The sequence below is a fragment of the Podarcis erhardii genome (assembly GCF_964252035.2).
Source record: "Podarcis erhardii genome assembly, chromosome: 14".
Classification (NCBI taxonomy): domain Eukaryota; kingdom Metazoa; phylum Chordata; class Lepidosauria; order Squamata; family Lacertidae; genus Podarcis; species Podarcis erhardii.
Genome location: NC_138503.1, coordinates 9,765,848 through 9,785,806, shown reverse-complemented (window position 1 = coordinate 9,785,806; position 19,959 = coordinate 9,765,848). Strand labels below are relative to the sequence as shown.

At 47.3% G+C, this 19,959-nt stretch overlaps 1 protein-coding gene across 2 annotated transcripts in view; it reads right to left on the bottom strand.

The window, feature by feature from the left end:
• The window catches only part of LOXL1 (lysyl oxidase like 1), a 36,061-nt gene that overhangs the window by 8,027 nt on the left and 8,075 nt on the right, over positions 1–19,959 (bottom strand). For both annotated transcript variants that reach the window (XM_081838982.1, XM_081838981.1), the window contains exons 2-3: positions 3,889–3,997; positions 843–980 (exon numbers count right to left, since the gene is read on the bottom strand). In XM_081838982.1, the coding sequence (XP_081695108.1) occupies positions 843–980; positions 3,889–3,997 (247 nt within the window). The remainder of the gene's footprint in view (positions 1–842; positions 981–3,888; positions 3,998–19,959) is intronic.

The following is a 19,959-nucleotide window of genomic DNA, read 5'->3' as shown; positions in this document are numbered from 1 at the left end:
TGACAGTAAGAACTATTTGACAGTGGAACGGACTCCCTTGGCAGGTTGTGGACTCTCTTTCCTTGGAGGTTTTTAAGCAGAGGTTGGGTGGCCATCGGTCATGGATGCTTTAGCTGAGATTCCTGCATTGGAGGGGGTTGGACTAGATGACCCTTGGGTCCCTTCCAACTTTAGGATTCTATGATTCGATACAAGGATTTCAAGCATGTGCAAGACAAACAGGATGATGAGAACAGCGAGAGGATTGTGTTCTGTAAAGTAGGAGTCATGCCGCTCTGAGGACTGCCTACTAAAATTTCCCACTCCAGGGCATGGTGGGGAATTTAAAATTGCTGCCTGCAGCTTTTCCCACCAGCCAGATAAGCCTGTGATTTGTAGTCAACCAGTGTAGTCCATCAGAAGGTATTTTGTCAAGCCGCTCCTCAAAAAAATCTGAAGATGACTTGGGCTCAGAAGTTGCTTATTGAGTAAAAGAAAAATGCAAATATTATTATTATTAATAATATATTAATAAAATTAGCAAGGAAGGGACCTGGCTCTTAGGGTGGTGGTTTTAGAATGTCGGACTAGGGTCTGGAAGTTTGGGGTTCAAATTCCCACTGGGCTCACTTCTGATGACATTGGGCCTTCCTCAAAGGGTTATTGTGAAGATAAAATAGGAAGTGGGGGTGGGAAGAGATTCATCCGTGCTACCTTGAGCTCCTTGGAGAACCGGTGAGATAAAAGTGTCATGAATAAATGAAAAACTGTTATTAAATCCCATGGAACAATGGGATTATACAGGGAACCCTGTTTATCGCCCAGCCCTTTCCCAGCCCCATTCAGAGAGTCCCCCTACTTACTGGTGGCAGCTGTGCCACTCCCAGGTGTGGCGGGCTCGGTTGGGCAGGAAGTCTGCTGTGCCCTGGTTCTTCACTCTTTGCGGGAAACGCAGGAGAACTCGGACGTCGTAGTCTGTTGCTTCAGGGGTGTAGGCGGTGCTGGAAGGACGTTAAAGCAGGTAGCAGGACAAGGTAAGAGGATTTCTGGGAAAGGATCAGTCCTGGGTGCAAATGCAGAAGGACTGCCAGCTTTCGAAGTGCACCCAGGGTTTACTTCCATGCCATAAAATAGCACCCCCAGCTTTGGGGTCCTCATTGGATTTTTTAAAAAAATGCTTCTGAAAAAATCAGGATTCCCCGCTTCTTGTTCTTCAGTGGGCCTCATTGTTGTTGGCACCCACCACATGAGTTTGCTGTTAGAAGGACTGGTGTATGTACTTCACCCCAGTGGCGTAGCGTGGGTTGTCAGCACCCAGGGCAAGGCAAGTAATTTGCGCCCCCTAACCTGTGGATTTGCGCCCCCTAACCCTAACCCCCAGATGTTGCACCTGGTGCGGCCGGCCCCCCCTGCACCCCCCACGCTACGCCACTGCTTCACACCTATTAGCATGGCTTGCTTAGTATTGTACAACCTAGGCTGTGATCCCAGGCATATTTACTTGGGAGTGAGTCGCTTTGGCCTCAGTGATGCTTACTCCCATGTAAGCGCTTGGAATCCTCTATGATTAGAGTTAAAATAATCTGAAATTAGTGTTAATATTGATATCATTTCCTTTTGCATTATAACTTGCATAGTGAATGAAGAGAGAGCTTGATTCGCCCACTGTTAAGAACTGGGAAGATTTTGGTATTGTTTCTTCCATCTCATTAAGAGTTGCAATTATAATAATTATTAATAATATTAAGAAGAAGAAGAGGAAGAAGATTCTGCAGTGCAGATTAGGAGATATATTTTGTTGTCTTCTTTTAAAAAATGCATGTTTATCTATATTAAGTTTTTAATTGTTATATCTAGTTGTATGATTTTAAATGTGTGCTTAATTTTATTGGTCGATGACCATAAGGAATAATTGATTCATATAATATTACCTTTCTGGAAAGGAAAGGGTGATAGAGAGGGAATTGAGGAAATGGGGAAAAAACAACACGAAGATGTTTCGAAATTTCTCTGTAACCACAAATGCTGGAGACATGCTGTTGAATAAATTGAACATCCAGATCCCAGGCTGGCTTAGGAACAAAGACAGCTGTTTTATACTAAGTCAGACCCTTGGTCTATCTAACTCAGTATTTTATACACAGATGGGCAGTGGGTCTCCCGGGTTTCAGGCTGGGTTTCCTTCAAGACCTGCCTGAAGATACCAGGGATTGTATCAGGGGTTCTTCTGCAAGCAAGGGAGATGTTCTACCACTGAGCTTGGCCCCTTCGCCAAGGTCATTCAAGCTCAGTGCCATCTTCTGCAGCCATGGAACAAACTCCCCATACTTATGCACACAGCACAGACCTTATTGGCAGGCTGTACCTGTGCATGAAGGCATCTTCCATTAAAATGCTCTTCTCTTTCTTTTCAGTGATCCTCTGGATGGTTAGTCGCCTTGGACTGGCGATCAAAAACACTCAGAGAAGCATTAAAAATTAATTGCTGGTTTGTTAGTCTGTGGTCCGCAAGTCATGATATTGCTGTCGTGAAACATTGCTTCATCGATATAGTATTTTCCCAAACATCTGACAGATGAAACAAGGGCAGGTGTCGAGAGAAGAGGTCCATTGTTTCCTAGTGAATTGGTTGCTATCTGTAACATACTCTGTTTAATGAGGAGTTGAGTAAGAAATAGTCTGATGAAAGAACCATGTACAACACATCTTCTCTCCTTAAGCTACTTTCTCCTTCTGCCTCATGTTTGGGTCTACCTCCTAAACTAGATAGTGAAAATGTCCTTAAAGGTATCATCACATTTATCTTAACACTACCTTAGAGCCTAGAGGCAGGTAGGTTTTAAGACATGTCTGCATTTAGGGTTTATCCACACTTACATTTTGCCCCACACTTTCCAGGGACAGTTCTGTGCTTTCCTAGTCCATGTCTGAGCACTTTGAGTCCCCCCCCCCCGCATTGCTTTCCCCAGGAAAACCCACTCTTTACCCCTGAATCAGAACAAACAGCAATGTGGGTTTTCTATGTATTGCTGTTTGCTCTGGTTTAGCTGTAAAGGGTTTTTGCAGAGTTTTTGCAGTGAAAGCGGTGGGGCAAAATAAAGGGAAAAAAGAAAAGAAGAAAAAAAGAAGTTCTCCAACATAGATCTGGAAAGCCCAGACCTGTGCCCAGAAACGCAGAGCAAAGTTAAGTGTGGATGTCAGGAACTGACATTTCCAAGTAGCACTGGGGGAGAGCCCTGCCTGAAATCATGGAGAGATAGGTAAAGCCAGATAGGTAAAGGTAAAGGGACCCCTGACCATTAGGTCCAGTCGTGACCGACTCTGGGGTTACGGCGTTCATCTCGCTTTATTGGCCGAGGGAGCCGGCGTACAGCTTCCAGGTCATGTGGCCAGCATGACTAAGCCGCTTCTGGCGAACCAGAGCAGTGCACGGAAACGCCGTTTACTTTCCCGCTGGAGCAGTGCCTATTTATCTACTTGCACTTTGACATGCTTTCGAACTGCTAGGTTGGCAGGAGCAGGGACCGAGCAACGGGAGCTCACCCCATCGCGGGGATTCGAACCACCGACCTTCTGATCGGCAAGTCCTAGGCTCTGTGGTTTAACCCACAGCGCCAACTGCGTCCCAGTCATAGTCTAGGCTATATTGAGCCAGAGGGATGTCTGGCTCGGTATGAGATGGTTTCCTATGTTCCTACATTAGTGGTGGAAAAGTGGGCCGATCCGGGAAGGCCCTCCAAATGAGCTCAAACAGGCATCACAAGGCTGTTTCCAGGGGCAACCTAAAATGGCAGATCTGATTATGAACAATGAGACAGATGAACCACACAGCAGAAAGTTGTTTCAGGGGTGGGGGGTTGCGGAATGAAGGCAGCCATGACAGGACTGTTCCGAAGGAAGGGACATTACCTTGCAAGACATTTCTCTTCAGCAGCGCAACGCAGGGAGTAGAGATGAGCCCTTTGGACGTAAGTGGAAGCTTGGACATAGTTTGGGTCGGGAACAAGGTCAGGGAGGCCTGTTGAGAGAGGCAGGAGTTAGTTAGTTGTGGTGATGTAGGTGCAAGAGCAGGGGTCGGCAAGGTTTACTTCACCTGGGCCAGTTCACTCCAGAGGAGATCCCTCTGTGGGCTGGATCATGCGCGTGCATGAGCGCATGTGCACGCAATTTCCGGTGCTGCGGAAGCGAGCCCCCGTGCCACGCAGTGCCAGTTTAGAGCAGTGCACAGGGACTCGCCGAGTGGGCGGCTCGGTTCGGGGGCAGCTCGGGGGCCGGTTAAATGACCCATGTGGGCCACTTGTGGCCCACGGGCCTTAGGTTGCCTACCCCTGTGCAAGAGCAACCAGCCAAAGATGGACTTATAAAAAATTTCAAAGCAGAAGACAGCTTTCATTTTTAGCTAAAGAGCCTGCCTGTCTAAGCCTGACCCTTTTTTAGTTTATTTTGTGTGTGTTGGCAAATAAAAAACGTACCTTGTCCAAGACCACTTAGCTGTTCTTCTGGAGTTGATTAAATCAAGTGTTTTCATTTTGCTAGGCTGGCCCCATCCAGAGCATCTGTGGTGATTTTGCCCCCTGTAAGCTCAGGGTGGCCACGGGTCCTACTGTCACCATTCTCTCTAAGGTTAGAGGATTGTTAGATGACAGGCCCCTGTTTGAAGGAGTCCTCTGTCCCAAGGGCTCTCTCTGCTCATGTGTGGCTTGAAGAGAAGGAACCACAAGAAGGGCAAGTGGGGACCTCAGAGGCCTTATCACCTAGTCCACCTAGTCCACCTGGACAAAGCCTTCTTCCTGGTATGGTGAGATCTACTCTATTTCTGTTTAAACTTCCTCAAAAACACATGGACGGTGTTGACCCGTGTTTGGTGTAATGTGTGAACAAGCCTCAAGTGAACAGGCAATGACATCAAGTTAAGAGCAGCAGCCCAAGCAGCAGGCTCCAAGGGTTGGCAGGATGCCCTGCAAGATTGTGGACACTGGATTGTGGCCTCTCACTGATGCCAACCCTGAGCATAAACCTCAAAAGATGGGAATTTGGGAAGGTAGGGATGGGGAGATGACCACTAATAAAAGCTCGTGAGAAATTTCCCCTCCCTGCCTTGAATATTGTTGTTATTACCCCTGAAAATCCCCCACCCAATGTCTCAGTCTGCAAAGGGGGCCACCACACTGAGGGGGCCATTTTGGCCCAGCCCTATATTCATAGGAGATTTACTGATATTGGGTACTTCCAGACCATGGTTATTTTCAACCAAATGAATCCAGGCCATGCAACTGAAGCTGATTGGATGCTCTTGGGGGGAAAAATCCTTCTCTCTCCCACTCCCACTCAAAAAGCATTGGGCTTTTTACTGTAAGGAAAGTGATGGGGAAAATCTGATGGAATGTGTGGGATAACACTTGCTTTGAGATGTCATCTGACTGCCCCGCAAACAAATTGAAGTGAATGTTCGTTAAATAGACAACATCATTTAACCTTAGGTTAAATGCTCGATGAGCACGTCACCCGGAAATGCCCTCAGAGGCGCACAACGGAGGGTCCTGTGGTTTTTGCCAGTAGTGTGAAGACATCCCACTGGTGACTCTGGGCTATGCTCATACCAGTGGTTTGCGAGGTTTTGCTTTGCAGTGCTCCAAGTCACATTCTGATGCCTGTTCCCTGATGTGTTTCCCTATTCCCTGAAGCTGTCATCTGAGCATGCTCAATGGCTGCCTGAAATGTACACACCTCAACTTAACGGCAGCTTCTGCTTTCAAATCAGATGGAAGCTGGTTCGTAGGAAAGTGCATCAAACAGAAGTATTTCTCAAAAACCTATGGGATACCTATGGATAGTGGCTAACGCCACTTGCCCCTAGCAGTGGGAGCATGCTGGAGTCAGGGTAAGCAGCAATGTGCACACGACCTTAAACTCTGGTCGTAATGATCTTGTCTCCAACACCTACCTCTTAAGCTGATCATGTGTGGGTTGAGCCAGCTCTGTTGTGGTTGTCCCCCACTCCTCAGCAGCTCATTGTGCTGGGGGGCGGGGTCCCCAGGCTTTTGCCCAATGTCCTTTCTTGATGCACTCTTGCTGTGTAAAATGTGAAACCTGCTAATGGGCCATGGAGATTCTGATTGAAAACGAATGCTGACTGTTCAAGGGGAAAGCCTGCTCTCCTCTGATCCAGATTTTAATGGGAGCACCATTGGCCCCTGATTTCATTTTTATTTTTTTTTTTATTTTTACTTAGAGTGAACAAGAACAATGCTTTCTTGTTTCATGGGCTGTTCTCCCCGGAGGAATCACATCACCACATTGGCTCTCGTTTCCTGCCTCTATGCTTAGTCATTTCTGCTGATGTAATCCCCAAGGGATTCTCACATTAAGAGAAGACCGGGGGGGGGGGGAGGTGTTGTGGAGGGGAAGGAAAACGGTTTCTTTAACTGAGCTATTCCCTTCTTAAAAAGTGAAACGTGAGACTCGCCCCCCCCCCCAATTCCTTGAGCTGATTGTCAGTGTTTAAGGAGAAGGGATCTTTATGACTCAGTGATTTAATACATGCATTAAGAGGGTGGGGGTGGGGAGAGATTTGTCATCATGCATACACACACACACACACACACACACACACACACACTCCCCTTATTTGTAATAACTCAGGGATGATTAAGCTATGGCTCTCCAGATGTTGTTGGACTCCAGCTTGCATCAATCCTAGTCAGCGCAGCCAATGGTCAAGGCTGATGAGTCCAGCAACAACTTGGGCGATGCAAAGGTTGCCCATCCCTGGATTGGTGCCCCACCCTGCAGATCTTCACATTCAGCAGTGGGCTGCACATGATGGGGTACAGTGCCCATATCCACCTGCAGAACAAATGGTTGGCGTCGGACTACAAGCGACATATATTTATAAGGAAGTGGATGTGCAAGGGCATTCTTATTTCTCCCAGAGAGCTACTGGCAGTCAGTGTAGAAAAAAGGTAAACAAAAGGATAAAGGACCCCTGGACAGTTCAGTCCAGTCAAAGGCAACTGTGGGGTTGTGACGCTCATCTCACTTTCAGGCTGAGGGAGCCAGCGTTTGTCCACAGACAGCTTTCTGGTTCATGTGGTCAGCATGACTAAACCGCTTCTGGTGCAACGGAACACTGTGACGGAAGCCAGAGTGCACGGAAACGCCGTTTACCTTCCCGCCGTAGTGATACCTATTTATCTACTTGCACTGGCATGCTTTCAAACTGCTAGGTTGGCAGGAGCTGGGACTGAGCAACGGGAGTTCACCCCGTCATAGGGATTTGAACCTCCGACCTTCCGATCGGCAAGCCCAAGAGGCTCAGTGCTTTAGACCACAGCGCCATCTGTGTCGCAGTACTGAGCTAGATGATTCAAAACTTTTGAGAAACCATTCAGGGGCCAAGGCATAACCTCTGGTTTCCCATTCCTGTAATAACTGGTAAGAAACAGAAGGCAGGAGAAAGCTGGATTCCTTTGCAGTATGCATGATATCTGAATGCCCTGCATTCTTCCTGGATTGGTATTGGAGCCATTAAAGGGAGATGGGAAGGATTTCTTTCAATACTCTCTGTGCCTTGTATTTTGTACCTAAGAAAGATTGCTCTCAAATGCTGTCTGCAGTAAAAATTCCTGTGCTAATCTCACTTCTGCAAATTTACCAGACGATTAGCACATCGCCAGCTAAATTTGTCTGGCAGGTCAAAAGTCCATTTCTTAGCTTGCAAAAATATTTTAGCTGCTGTTTGCAGATTTAACCAGGCCCCTTCTTCCTGTCTTATGCTTACTAATGCAAAGATAAGAAAAGACACGTGTAAGCAAGAGGGGAGGGGGGAGTGCTTAGCTAGCAGAAAGGCACGTATAAGGAATGTTTAGCAAGCATTAAATGTGTTTAAGCAAGCAATATAGATGTGCCATATAAGGGAATAAGTTGAACATTTGCCAGCTGATTGGGCAAATCTGGAAAGGGTATGGGAGGGGGGAAGAGTGTTCAGAAAAGTATAAGAAAGTCTGCTGAAGTGTCTTGGGACACAGCCAGTCTTTCAGGAGAGATCCTGCTGGTTGTCACTCTGCGCAGATTGCAATAAACTCTTTTCTCCAAAGAAGAAGTTGCTTTCCTGGTACTTTTGTTCCCTCCATGGTCCAGGGGATGGCGAGGCTAATGGATCCCTAGGTAAATAAGGCTTCATTTCTTTGGGGGCTCGTCCGGGATCAGCCTCCTCCCCAATACGGACCGGAGGGCCAGGCTCGACCTCGGTGAACAGCTCGGATCGGTGGTGCAGGCTCCAAGCGCGCACCCTGCCAATTCGTGGGGGGAACCGGCCACACCGCTCCGGAGTGGAGACACAGGTCGAGGGAGAAAAGAGAACTGGCCAGGAGGGGTCCGCAGCGGAAAAGGTAAGCCCGACGGAAAGGGCAGCCCGAGGGAAAGGGCGAGGCCTGATCAGCCTCACCTGGCCGTGGCAAATAAAGTGCCGCCAGGAAAAGGGAACTGGCTGTGGTAGAAGTGTGCCAGTAAGGTTAAATAAAAGGGAAACAAAGGGGACTGGTTGTACAGGAGAGTGCCACCAGCAGAAGTTGGGAACAGAAGAGGGAGGGATATATATATTGTGATTTTTTGATGTGTTCTGTGTGGTGTGTGTGTACCAGGTATTATGTTATGTTTTAATGGTTGGATTTTGTTGAGGTTTTAGTTATTGTTATACTGTCTTGTGTTTGGTTTGGTGTGCGAATTAGATTGGCCCACCCAATCTAATTGGGCCAAGCGATTGAGTGTGTGAGAGAATTTTTACTGTGAACAGAAGCAGGAGGGGAAATTATATTGATGTGATTTGTATGTAGTATGTTGCATGTCAGATACTCCGGTGATTGAATTGTCGAGTGTGGGCCGGGGTATTAGTGCCCCTTGGCCGAGCGAGTGCAGGGTTGTGCATTTCTTGGCAGCGCGAGCTCGATCAAGTCACAACCTGAAGTGTGTGTAGTGTGAAAGAATTTATAACCCAGTTAGGAGCGGAGTATCTGGAAAAAAAAAAAAATGGGGTCTGGGGCAAGCCAATGTAGTCCCCTGGAATGCTTTTTAAACAACTGGAAAGCAGCCACGAAAAATGATGACTGGGGAATTAAATTAAGAAAGTAGAGAATGAAGACATTATGTGAAGTTAATTGGCCTTCGGAAGGGAGCTTTGATTTGCAGCTAATCGGCCCATTATATTAGAACATCTTGAATGTCCACCCAGATCAGATCCCTTATATTTCTACTTGGAAAACCAATGTAAAGATGTGGAAAAGAACCCCCCATGCTGCCAAGAAGCCTCAGGCAGCTGAATCTGCTCAGTCAGGAAGACAGGAGGACAACCCCCAGTCCTCCAGGATTCAGAGAGGGAAGAAGATAAAGTTTTAATGCCCCCACCGCCTTATGCCCCGGCAACAGCCCTGGCACCACCCCCGCCACAGGGAGCAGATGCCCCAGCCCCAATCCCGTGGACAATGCATTGTTAGATCTGGGCAAAGATGAAGAAAGGGAAGAAAGAGAAGAGGATGATGAGGATGAAGAGTTTGTAGGAAGATTGGTTAAATTGACAAGTGATGGAAAGACATGGACAGAGGAACAGGCAGAACGTTTGAGAAAGTATGTGGAACCTTATGAGAAGTGAACGTCAGTCCCCATTTGTTAAGAACAGCAGGATATATAGGGGAACAGAGAAGGAAGTGGCAGAAAGAGTGGGGAAGGCAGTGAAGAGAGTGACCCTCCATAGGGCACATGAAGCACAGGAAAAGGGCGCGGCCAGAGTGATGCCTCTACGTAGAGTATATGACCCTCCGGCCCCCACGGGACCTGATGGGGTGGTGCCCAATGGAACTTATACAGTTCAACATGCCCCCTTCTCTAGTGCAGAAGTTTGTAATTAGAGGAACCAAAACCCTTCGTTTGAGGAAAACCCAGCAAATCAGACCACTGAAGGGCAAAATACCCTCACCATTTATCGCCAGAATGTCTTAAATGGCATGAGAAGGGCAGCCAGAAAACCCACCAATTTTGTGAAGGCCAGAAAAATAGTGCAAGGGACAGAGGAGGCCCCTGGAGCCTACTTAAAGAGGCTGAAGGAAGCCTACCGCCGGTATACCCCTGTGGACCCAGATAAGGCTGCCAATGTCCCTATCATAAAAACTGCCTTTGTAGCCCAGGCAGCGCCCGATATTCGCCGAAAAATCCAGATGGGCCACACCCTGAAATGGATGTTAGAAATAGCCCAAACCACTTATAATCAGAGGGAGGAAGAGGCCCAGAAGAAAAAGGAGAAGTGATGGCCCTGAGGATGGGAGGTCCACCGTTAGGAGAAACCGCCCGGGGAGGAGGGCGAGGCCGCTTAGGAAAGAATCAGCATGCCATCTGCCGAGAGGCACCTATTTCCTCTCCCAGGCTAAAATGAGGAAATGTCAGATGCTATTATTACATCCGCGTTAGAAATTCCAAGTCACCACAGCCCTCAACCCAGCTGCCCCATTACCGGTAGGAGAAGGTGAGGAGCCCACGCATGACTGCATTGAAGTAATGGATGAGGTGTACTCTAGCAGGCCTGACCTTAAAGATGAAGCAGACCCCAGTGGCCATCATGGTTTATGGATGGAAGCAGCTTCATTGAGGCTGGACACCGGAAGGCAGGTTATGCAGTGGTAGCCCTGGAAGACCAGGTGATCAAGGCAAAGCCACTCCCACCTGGAATATCAGCACAACTGGTAGAAATAACAGCGCTCACCAGAACCCTAAACCTGGCAAAGGGGCAGAAGCTGATAATGGACCAGCCTTTGTTCATTTAATGTTGCAGGAATTAGCTAAGGCACTACAAATCAACTGAAAGTTGCATACAGCATACAGACCCCAGAATCGGCTATCCAAGCTGACACAGGAAACTGGGTCTAATTGGGTGACAATGTTACCTCTGGCATTACTCAGGGTCCGCAATCTCCCATTAAATTGTGTTTGGGAGACCGGTCCCATATGTCAGAATGTTGTCCCCACATGCTGATCAGGATATGCAATTGAATAATTATGTCCAGACATTCTTCCGAGTTTTCTTTTGTCTCAACAGGTGGACCCAGGCTCACAACCCCTGTGTATTGGCTGAATCAGTTCGAGCCAGGTGATGAAGTGTGGGTAAAAGATTGGGCACGGACGCAGCTACAATCGTGCTGGAAGGGACCTTATACCGTCCTGCTCTCCACACCCACAGCCGTGAAAGTTGCCGGCATCACCCCTTGGGTCCACCACACCAGAGTGACCACTACAGATTGGACTGTGCAATTAAATCCCGATTAAACCCTTCGGCTGACCATCTCCAGACCCTCCACTGACGACCGCTCTGCTGATATCACACCGGAAGCTGATATCTCTACGCACAGCTGAAGAATTGGATGGGAGGGGCGCCCGCGGGCAGCGTCCCCAACGTGAAAACCCAGTGCTAGGGACTGATCCAGGAAGTCCACCAGGACATTTAATACTTTCATAAGGACTTTTCTTTTTCTTTTTTTGTGTGTGTGTTATCTGCTCTATGCCCCACAGCCCTGACCCCACTGAGCCATATCGCCCTTACTGGCCTGCTGGCCTCTGCTACGAATGGTTCGTCTTGCCAGTGGTAAGAGATGGTGTGCTCTTTGGCTATTGGAAACTGGGGTTTGATGAGATTGCCGTATTGAAACACCCCACTGCCCCGTTGTGGCTCCTCTCCCACACCACTGCCCAGCACGCGTGGGTAGTGCTCATACGGGAAGTTGCAGAAACGGTCGAATTCTATCAAGTTCTGGACCGCTCTTGCTGTTGTGGGAGGGTAGTCAACTGTTATCTGGGGGGTAGAGCACTGTACCAACCTCATCTGATAGACCAGGTCCTACTCTTAATCCAGGCGTTAGATGGGACGGAACCTATCTTAATGCAAGTGTTGCAGGGGTGGGAGCCTTAACCAGGTGTGCATTGAAATTGCTGAACAAGTGCCAGTAAGAGTTGCCACCCCAGGATTTCAGCTTCCATATGCTCTGGTCAGTAGGGAGGCAGCACGAGATTTCAATCCACCCAACAGGGTTAGTAGAAAAGTTGACCCACATAGTGGGAGCATCAGCTCACCGGTGGGCTCTCATCCTTGAGGCTCAACAGGTAATCGAGCACAAATATCAGTGGGCTCTTCAACAATGAGCACACCCCCTGAATATTGCTGGGAGGAACCATGGAGTGATTGGGGATGGTGGATGGGAGTTATTTCAACTGCCCTTGCCACATGGATGTGTCTCTTTTTCTGCTGGCATGAGCGTCATAGGCTCTGCGGGAGACGACGGCCCGATCCTTCTATCCCCTTGATGATCCTCCTAGTGTTCCTCGTTCTCCTAGTTGCAGGAGACAAGGAGGGTGCTGCACCTGGTGAACATGGTCAGATGGGAACTAGATTATTGAGTAAAATATCACGAGGAGAAAATTATCATAAGATGTGGAAAGACAATATTTATATCAAGGATATGTTCAAGTTCACCACAATGTTAAATCTTTCCAATTGTTGGCTGTGTATGCACATACCACCTTATGCTAAAAGGCCAGGTTTGATGCTACATGGAATTCCCATTGATGATATCTTCAATATAGAAAACAGAAAAAACCCTGAAGAAGCTCAGTGGCCGCCCGTAAAATTGGCCCTGTCCGAGCCAGCTTTTATTTGTTTAAAATTTTCTGAAGGGTCAACCCCACGAGGGATTTACCCTGATTGCTTACATGTATTGAATTTTGTATTTGATAGGGCCTGCTCTGCCTTCGTTAATTATGGAAATACCTCCCGGTGTTATCAATCCGATACTAGCGCCAAGTTAATGACTGATATGCACCATCTCCACAAAAGCTCTATTTCCAATTCCTCTGTTCAGACCCTATTAAATTTTACCCAGGAGCTATGGCACGTAAGCCTTCTGTTTTCACAAGCTTTCAAGTGGTCGGAGCAACACCAAAACATCAGTCGCCTTCTTCCGGAAGAGCTCTGGCTAATTTGTGGCGATGCAGCATTTAAATCCGTTCCCCGAGATCTTACTGGAGTTTGTACCCTAGGAGTGGTGGTTCCCCTTTTATATAAAATAGGAGAGTTACCAACATCTCTCAGACTGCGTAACCGCAGGGCAGTGAACGCACCTATTAACCACTATGTTGGGACCCAGATATCGCGGGCCCTACTACCCTCCTTAGGGGCAGCCATGAATTATAAAGATCTTCATTTGCTCGCCAATTGGACAGAAGGACTATTTAATGATACCATTAAGGCATTAAAGGACCTCAACCAAGAAGTGTCTGCTATGAGGGAGGTCGTTTTGCAAAATCGTTATGCTTTAGATGTAATGTTGGCCTCGAAGGGAGGAGTTTGTGCGTTAATTCATTCTCATTGCTGCATGTTTATCCCAGATAATAATGTCAGCATTTCGGCCACCATTGACCACATGGAAACAATGATAGCTGAAAACCCGCTAAAAATTACAGAAGGTGATCCATGGAATTGGTTATATTCTTGGCTGCCCGATGGTGGTTGGATCAGGAATATTATGGTATTTATAGCAGGGCCACTTATAATCCTTTTGCTTCTCTGCTTTTGTATTCCCTGCTTGATGCAATGCTTGCAGAATATGATGGGAAAAATGATGTCTCGCATGATGGGACCTCGCGTGATTGCTGTAATGAGAGAATATAGACCCTTACCCCAGAACGAATCTAAGTAATAGATTGTTCAAAAGAAGAGGAGGGAGTAAAGGGAGATGGGAAGGATTTCTTTCAATACTCTCTGTGCCTTGTATTTTGTACCTAAGAAAGATTGCTCTCAAATGCTGTCTGCAGTAAAAATTCCTGTGCTAATCTCACTTCTGCAAATTTACCAGACGATTAGCACATCGCCAGCTAAATTTGTCTGGCAGGTCAAAAGTCCATTTCTTAGCTTGCAAAAATATTTTAGCTGCTGTTTGCAGATTTAACCAGGCCCCTTCTTCCTGTCTTATGCTTACTAATGCAAAGATAAGAAAAGACACGTGTAAGCAAGAGGGGAGGGGGGAGTGCTTAGCTAGCAGAAAGGCACGTATAAGGAATGTTTAGCAAGCATTAAATGTGTTTAAGCAAGCAATATAGATGTGCCATATAAGGGAATAAGTTGAACATTTGCCAGCTGATTGGGCAAATCTGGAAAGGGTATGGGAGGGGGGAAGAGTGTTCAGAAAAGTATAAGAAAGTCTGCTGAAGTGTCTTGGGACACAGCCAGTCTTTCAGGAGAGATCCTGCTGGTTGTCACTCTGCGCAGATTGCAATAAACTCTTTTCTCCAAAGAAGAAGTTGCTTTCCTGGTACTTTTGTTCCCTCCATGGTCCAGGGGATGGCGAGGCTAATGGATCCCTAGGTAAATAAGGCTTCACCATCAGTTCCTGTTTTTGCTTTGACAGCTTGGTAGCAATCAACCAGGACCCCCAACGTGTTACAGGTGAAAATGTGCTTATATAACAACCCTGGTCTTGAAGGAAGGATCCAACAACATGCCCTGGTTTGCTATTTCACCCTGCTATAGGCTGCGTTCCACCTACTGTATGGTACAGTGACATAGCCTCTCTTCTGCTAATTTAAAAGCCCAGCGGGTACTCAGTTAAAACAGTGAAAACAGCACCAACCATGCCCATCGGTTGGGGGTTCCCAAAGGTTTTCAGGAGTACTGCTTTTGGGGGAACCTGCAAAAGCAGCCTAACAAAGACTGAGCATGGGCAGTTGCCACACAGGAGCACAAGAATATGCCTTATATATAGACCATTGGTCCATTGTATTGTCTGGGCTTTCAGGAAAGGCTCTCTCCCAGCCCTACCTGCCAGGAATGGAACCTGGGACTTTCTGCATGCAAAGCAGATTCTCTGCCATTGAACCACGGTGCTTCCTCTAATGTCGACTGTTGATTTTTTGGGGGAAATGGGAAACTGGGAGCAGGTAGGAATGGACTGGAGTCGGTGGATCTGGAAGAAGGAAGACCAGTGATGTGGGTTTTCGGGGTGGGAGGGAAGGATATGTAGATTTTTTTCCGGGAAATTAGGCTAATTTAGACTAATTAGGCTAACTTGCACAGGGTGATTTGCATTGGAATAAATCTTACTATGCCACACGGACCAGTTGTCAGACTCTGCCTGTGCAAACACCATATGTTCAAAGCACATGACTCCCCCCCCCCCAAAGCCCTGGGGATTGCTGTTTGCTAAGGGTGCTGGGAATTGTAGCTCTGTGAGGGATAAACTGCCGTTCCTGAGATTCTCTAGCGGAATGCATGTGCTTTAGATGGGCTTTAAATTTATGGTGTGTGTGCATCTTTATAAGGCAGTTTCTGATACTCTTTGCCTTTCAAGACAGGGGAGGCTTTTTTGTGGGAAGAGGGCCCTAAAAGCAAGTTTCTCTGGGCTCACTTAATGAGGCTTGGGCACTGTTGGGTTTCCTATACAGCCTGGGAACATCTGGGCATGTTGAGCCCAGCCCCTTCTTAAGTGGAATGGACAGCTCTTCTGTGTTAGCAGTGCTTTGCAAATATTGTTTATAGGAGAAGAAGTTCGGTAATTGGAACTGCCCGGGGAATTTCCGATAAGCCAGAAACGAATTACTCAGATGGAAAAGCGTCCAAGAGACGCAGATTCTCCCTCTCCCGCCTGCAAAAACTGTCAAGGAATCTTTCAGGGCACCCTGGGTCAGGACCTTGGTGTTACCTCTCAGCAGAAACCCAAGGAATCACCATCCACTTTAAGTGAGCACCTGGGGAACAGGGAAGGAATGTAGGGACCTGGTTATCTTGCTGCCAGTATCCTAGGGTCTGAGATTCAGACCAACTTGCAAATGGGAAAAAGAGGGGGGGGGGCACACAAAAACCACCCCAACGCCCACGCGGTGAATCAAAATCCCGGTGGGAATCCAAGACAAATATGCAAAGCCAAGCTGTTGCTAAGTGATCCTCGTACATATACGGAAATAAAATGAAAATAAATCTAATCAGAGACATGTGGAGGCTGCAGAGGAGAAGGCAGGCAGCTTCAAGCAGAATGCCTCTGTTGGTCATTGGGTCAGGCTTGAATATAGAAGGCAAGTGTTTTCTTTTAAAATGGTAGATTACCACTGCAGGGCCTGGTCTAGGTTTTAGGTTGCTTTCGATCTGATCCACTGTCCCTGTGGCTTTGGGGTGTTTCTCTTTTTGTTTTTCCGAGAAAGCTGTTCCTGCAGGCTTACAGAATTAAGATCAGCTTTGCAAGAGCTAACTTGCTACATCAATCAGGAGCTTCTTGCAAGAGTTCAGCTCCTCAGTGGCCAGTTAATGGACACAAGGAAGAGAAAAACTTTAAATAAAAATGCAACCACAGTAGAAGGACAAAAAAAAGCAGCAACAGCAACTTTGATCTGTAGATTAGCTCTGAGAGCTGAATTGCCATAATGGTGCTGGTTTTAATATGTTGTTAGGAATTTGTTTGAAGTATGCATGGACTGATTAGAGCCCTGCACAGATGACAGTTCTGGGGATAATTAATGTATGGAGGGATAGATAAACATCAAGCCCATTCTGGCCTCTGCCCAGTATACCTGAAGGAGCGTCTCCACCCCCATCGTTCTGCCCAGATACTGAGGTCCTCCTCTGAGGGTCTTCTGACTGTTCCCCCACTGTGAGAAGCGAAGTTACAGGGAACCAGGCAGAGGGCCTTCTTGGTAGTGGCACCCGCCCTGTGGAACACCCTCCTTTCAGATGTCAAGGAAATAAACAACTATCTAAATTTTAGAAGACATCTGAAGGCAGCCCTGTATTGTGAAGTTTTTAATGTTTTACTATGTTTTATAGGTGCTGTAAGCTGCCCAGAGTTGCTGGGAAAACCCAGCTAGATGGGTGGGGTATACTAATACTAATACTAATAATTTTTTTCCATATGTTGATAAGCTCATCTACCTATATACAGTCTACATCCACACATTTTGGACATGTGTTGACATCTCCATGCAATCTCTGTTCTGCACAGCTTTCTTCCTCAGCTGCCATCTACAGTTTTTCATCTGTCGTGCAGTAGAGGCTGGTCCATTAGCAGAAAATGGGACGCTGCTTCACCAACTTCACTTTGCCCTCAGCCAGGCCCTACCTGCCTGCCTTCTTACTTACAGCCTATCCAGGGGTTGCCCTGCCTGTTAACTTCCTCCTCTTTGGCCTCCTAGATCTCAGTAGGAAGGAGGAAATGGACCAAATTAGAATTAGTTGTCTCTGCCTGTCATTGGCTCTGGCGCCACCAACTGGAGGGCTCCCTGTCTTCTGCTCTACCAGTCTCAATGGGTACCAGTCAATATGTTTACACTTTTATGAAGTGATTTTAAGCAGTGCTTTTAATTGTGCTGGCCAGATTGTTTGTTTTTTGCCTCTGTGTTACCCAATTTGATGTTTAGACATTTGGAGATTATAATTTGGTTTGCTGCTGCATCCTATGTTTGCTACTTTGTGAGGAGATTCTGCTAAAAAATGCTTTCACATTTTTTAATATTAAATAATCCTATTAAACAAATAAAATGATGCTTCTCATGGCAAAACACTGAATGTTTTTGACTCTCGGGCTATTGAATGTTACCAACGTGCAAGAGAATGTGGAAGAAACATCAAATGTATGTCCTGGCTGGTTTGAGCTTCCTGTGCTTTCAAGGTTTGAATGAAGGAACATTGCAAATGAAAGGAGCGGCGTGTGGATACTGTTGTTATATAGCTTAACCACTAGGTGGCCCTAGACGTAGTTATTTCTGGGTGGAGTCAGGAGTTTCCTGCTGCTGTTCCGTCCCTGTCAGGGAGAAACAATTGTGTCCTGGTCTTGCTTCCTGTTTGCTGTCTCCCACATAAGCCTTTCAAGATGGGCAGATTTCCCCTATTGCTTCGTAAGGTTGCATTTAATAACTTTTTCTTTTCATAGCCTCAAAAGTTCCATTGTTTGTTTGTTTGCTTTCTCCATGGTTCCTAAACTCTTTGGCAAGACGTCTAGGCTTGTTTTGATACGACCTGGCACATGATGAACAGGGGGTGGGGAAACTTTATTCTCCCCCCACCCCTGTCCAGCACTGCTCACCCCCCACCCCCCGCTCTCTGTCTTCTACTGAAGACTGCATGCTGGCAGTGGGTGGTGCCAGAGTAAAAAATGGGCAGGGTTCACAACGTTGCTGGATTGTAAAGCCCTCTCCCTCCTACAGTGGTACCTCGGGGTTAAGAACTTAATTCGTTCTGGAGGTCCATTCTTAACCTGAAACTGTTCTTAACCTGAAGCACCACTTTAGCTAATGGGGCCTCCTGCTGCCGCTGTGTGATTTCTGTTCTCATCCTGAAGCAAAGTTCTTAACCCGAGGTACTATTTCTGGGTTAGCGGAGTCTGTAACCTGAAGTGTCTGTAACCCGAGGTACCACTGTATTTGCCTCCTTATCTCTGGAGTGCTTAAGATTCAGGCTGCCAGAAACTAGGCTGAGGGCTGTAGGTCCACACCCCCTACTAACCCACCCAGGCTGACCCACCACTGAACACAGGGCCCTGCCCCATCAACCTCAGCTTGCCTTTGATGTACATCTGGGGATGCCCAGCCAGATGGGAGGGGTATACATATTATTATTATTATTATTATTATTATTATTATTATTATTATTCAGGGACAGGGCATAGGAGGAATGGTGGAGACTGCCTCTCCAGCCTGATCCCTCCAGGGAGGAGGAAGAGTAAGACAGTTTGTGGAGAGTTTGCGGAGGTCACAGCTCAGAGGCAGATGAGGGGAAAAGATGGGAAATAATGGGAGAGGAGGAGGAGAATGGGACATAAGCAGAGCGGCAGCTGATGGACACTGTGCCTTTAGAAATCATTCCAGATTCACCCTCTCCTAGAGCCCGGTGAGCCTTGAAAGTAGGAGAGCAAAGAGCTCAAAGACAGAGGGAACATAGCAACACCCATAGAAGTGACGAATGAGGAAGCTGGAGAGACGGGGTTGGAGATTCACTCGGGACAGCGCCGTTATCCAGGAGGCTGGGTTCTAGAGCCTCTCTCTGTAATTATTGAATAAATTATACTTTTCTGGGCAACCAGCCGGGAACTGCTGGCAGCATCCTAACAACATCCAGTCCAGGGGGTGACTGTCAGCTTCCTGCTCCTTAGCCTCCGTGTTGACTCTGTAGACTTCAGCACGGAGGAGAAGGAGGACAGGAACAAAACTAGAATTCATTGACTCTGTGTGTCATTGGCTCTGGTGCCACCTCCTGTTGGACCTCCTGTCTTCTGTCTCACCAGTTCCAGCAGGCACCACCCACCAAGAAAAAAAGAAAGAAAAAGGGGAGAGGCAGAGACGTTTGTGCCTATAGGTTCAGAACAGGAGGAATGGTTCAGGACCACAATACTCAAGGACTGCCTCTCACCATAGGAACCAGCCCTGAGATGATCATGTGCCTCCTCCACAAGTGGCCTGGAGGGTTGCATTACGAGAACGGGCCTTTTCTGCGGTGGCTCCCTGCTTGTGGAATGCCCTCCCCAGGGAGGCTCACCTGGCACCTTGGTTACATATCCTTGGGGCCTTTTCAGTATTGGCTCCCTGACTGTAGAACACTCTTCTCAGGGAGACTTGCCTAGTGTGTACATTAAACAGAGTTTTAAAAGAAAAACCCCAGGCTTAAAAAAAGAAGAAGCACATTTATATTAGCAAAGTAATCTCTGCTACTTGCTGTGGTTTTAGGACAGGGATGGAGAATATGTAGCCTTCCGGATGTTCACAGAATCATAGAATTGTAGAGTTGGAAGAGTCACTGAGGATCATCTAATCCAGGCGTTAGCAACCTAAGGCCCATGGGCCGGAAGCGGCCTGCGGAGGTCATTTGACCGGCCCCCGAGCTGCCCCTGAACCAAGTTGCCTGCTTGTGCGCTGAGCAGGGACTCACTTCTGCGGCGCCAGAAATCGCCTGAAAATCGCGGGCGCACT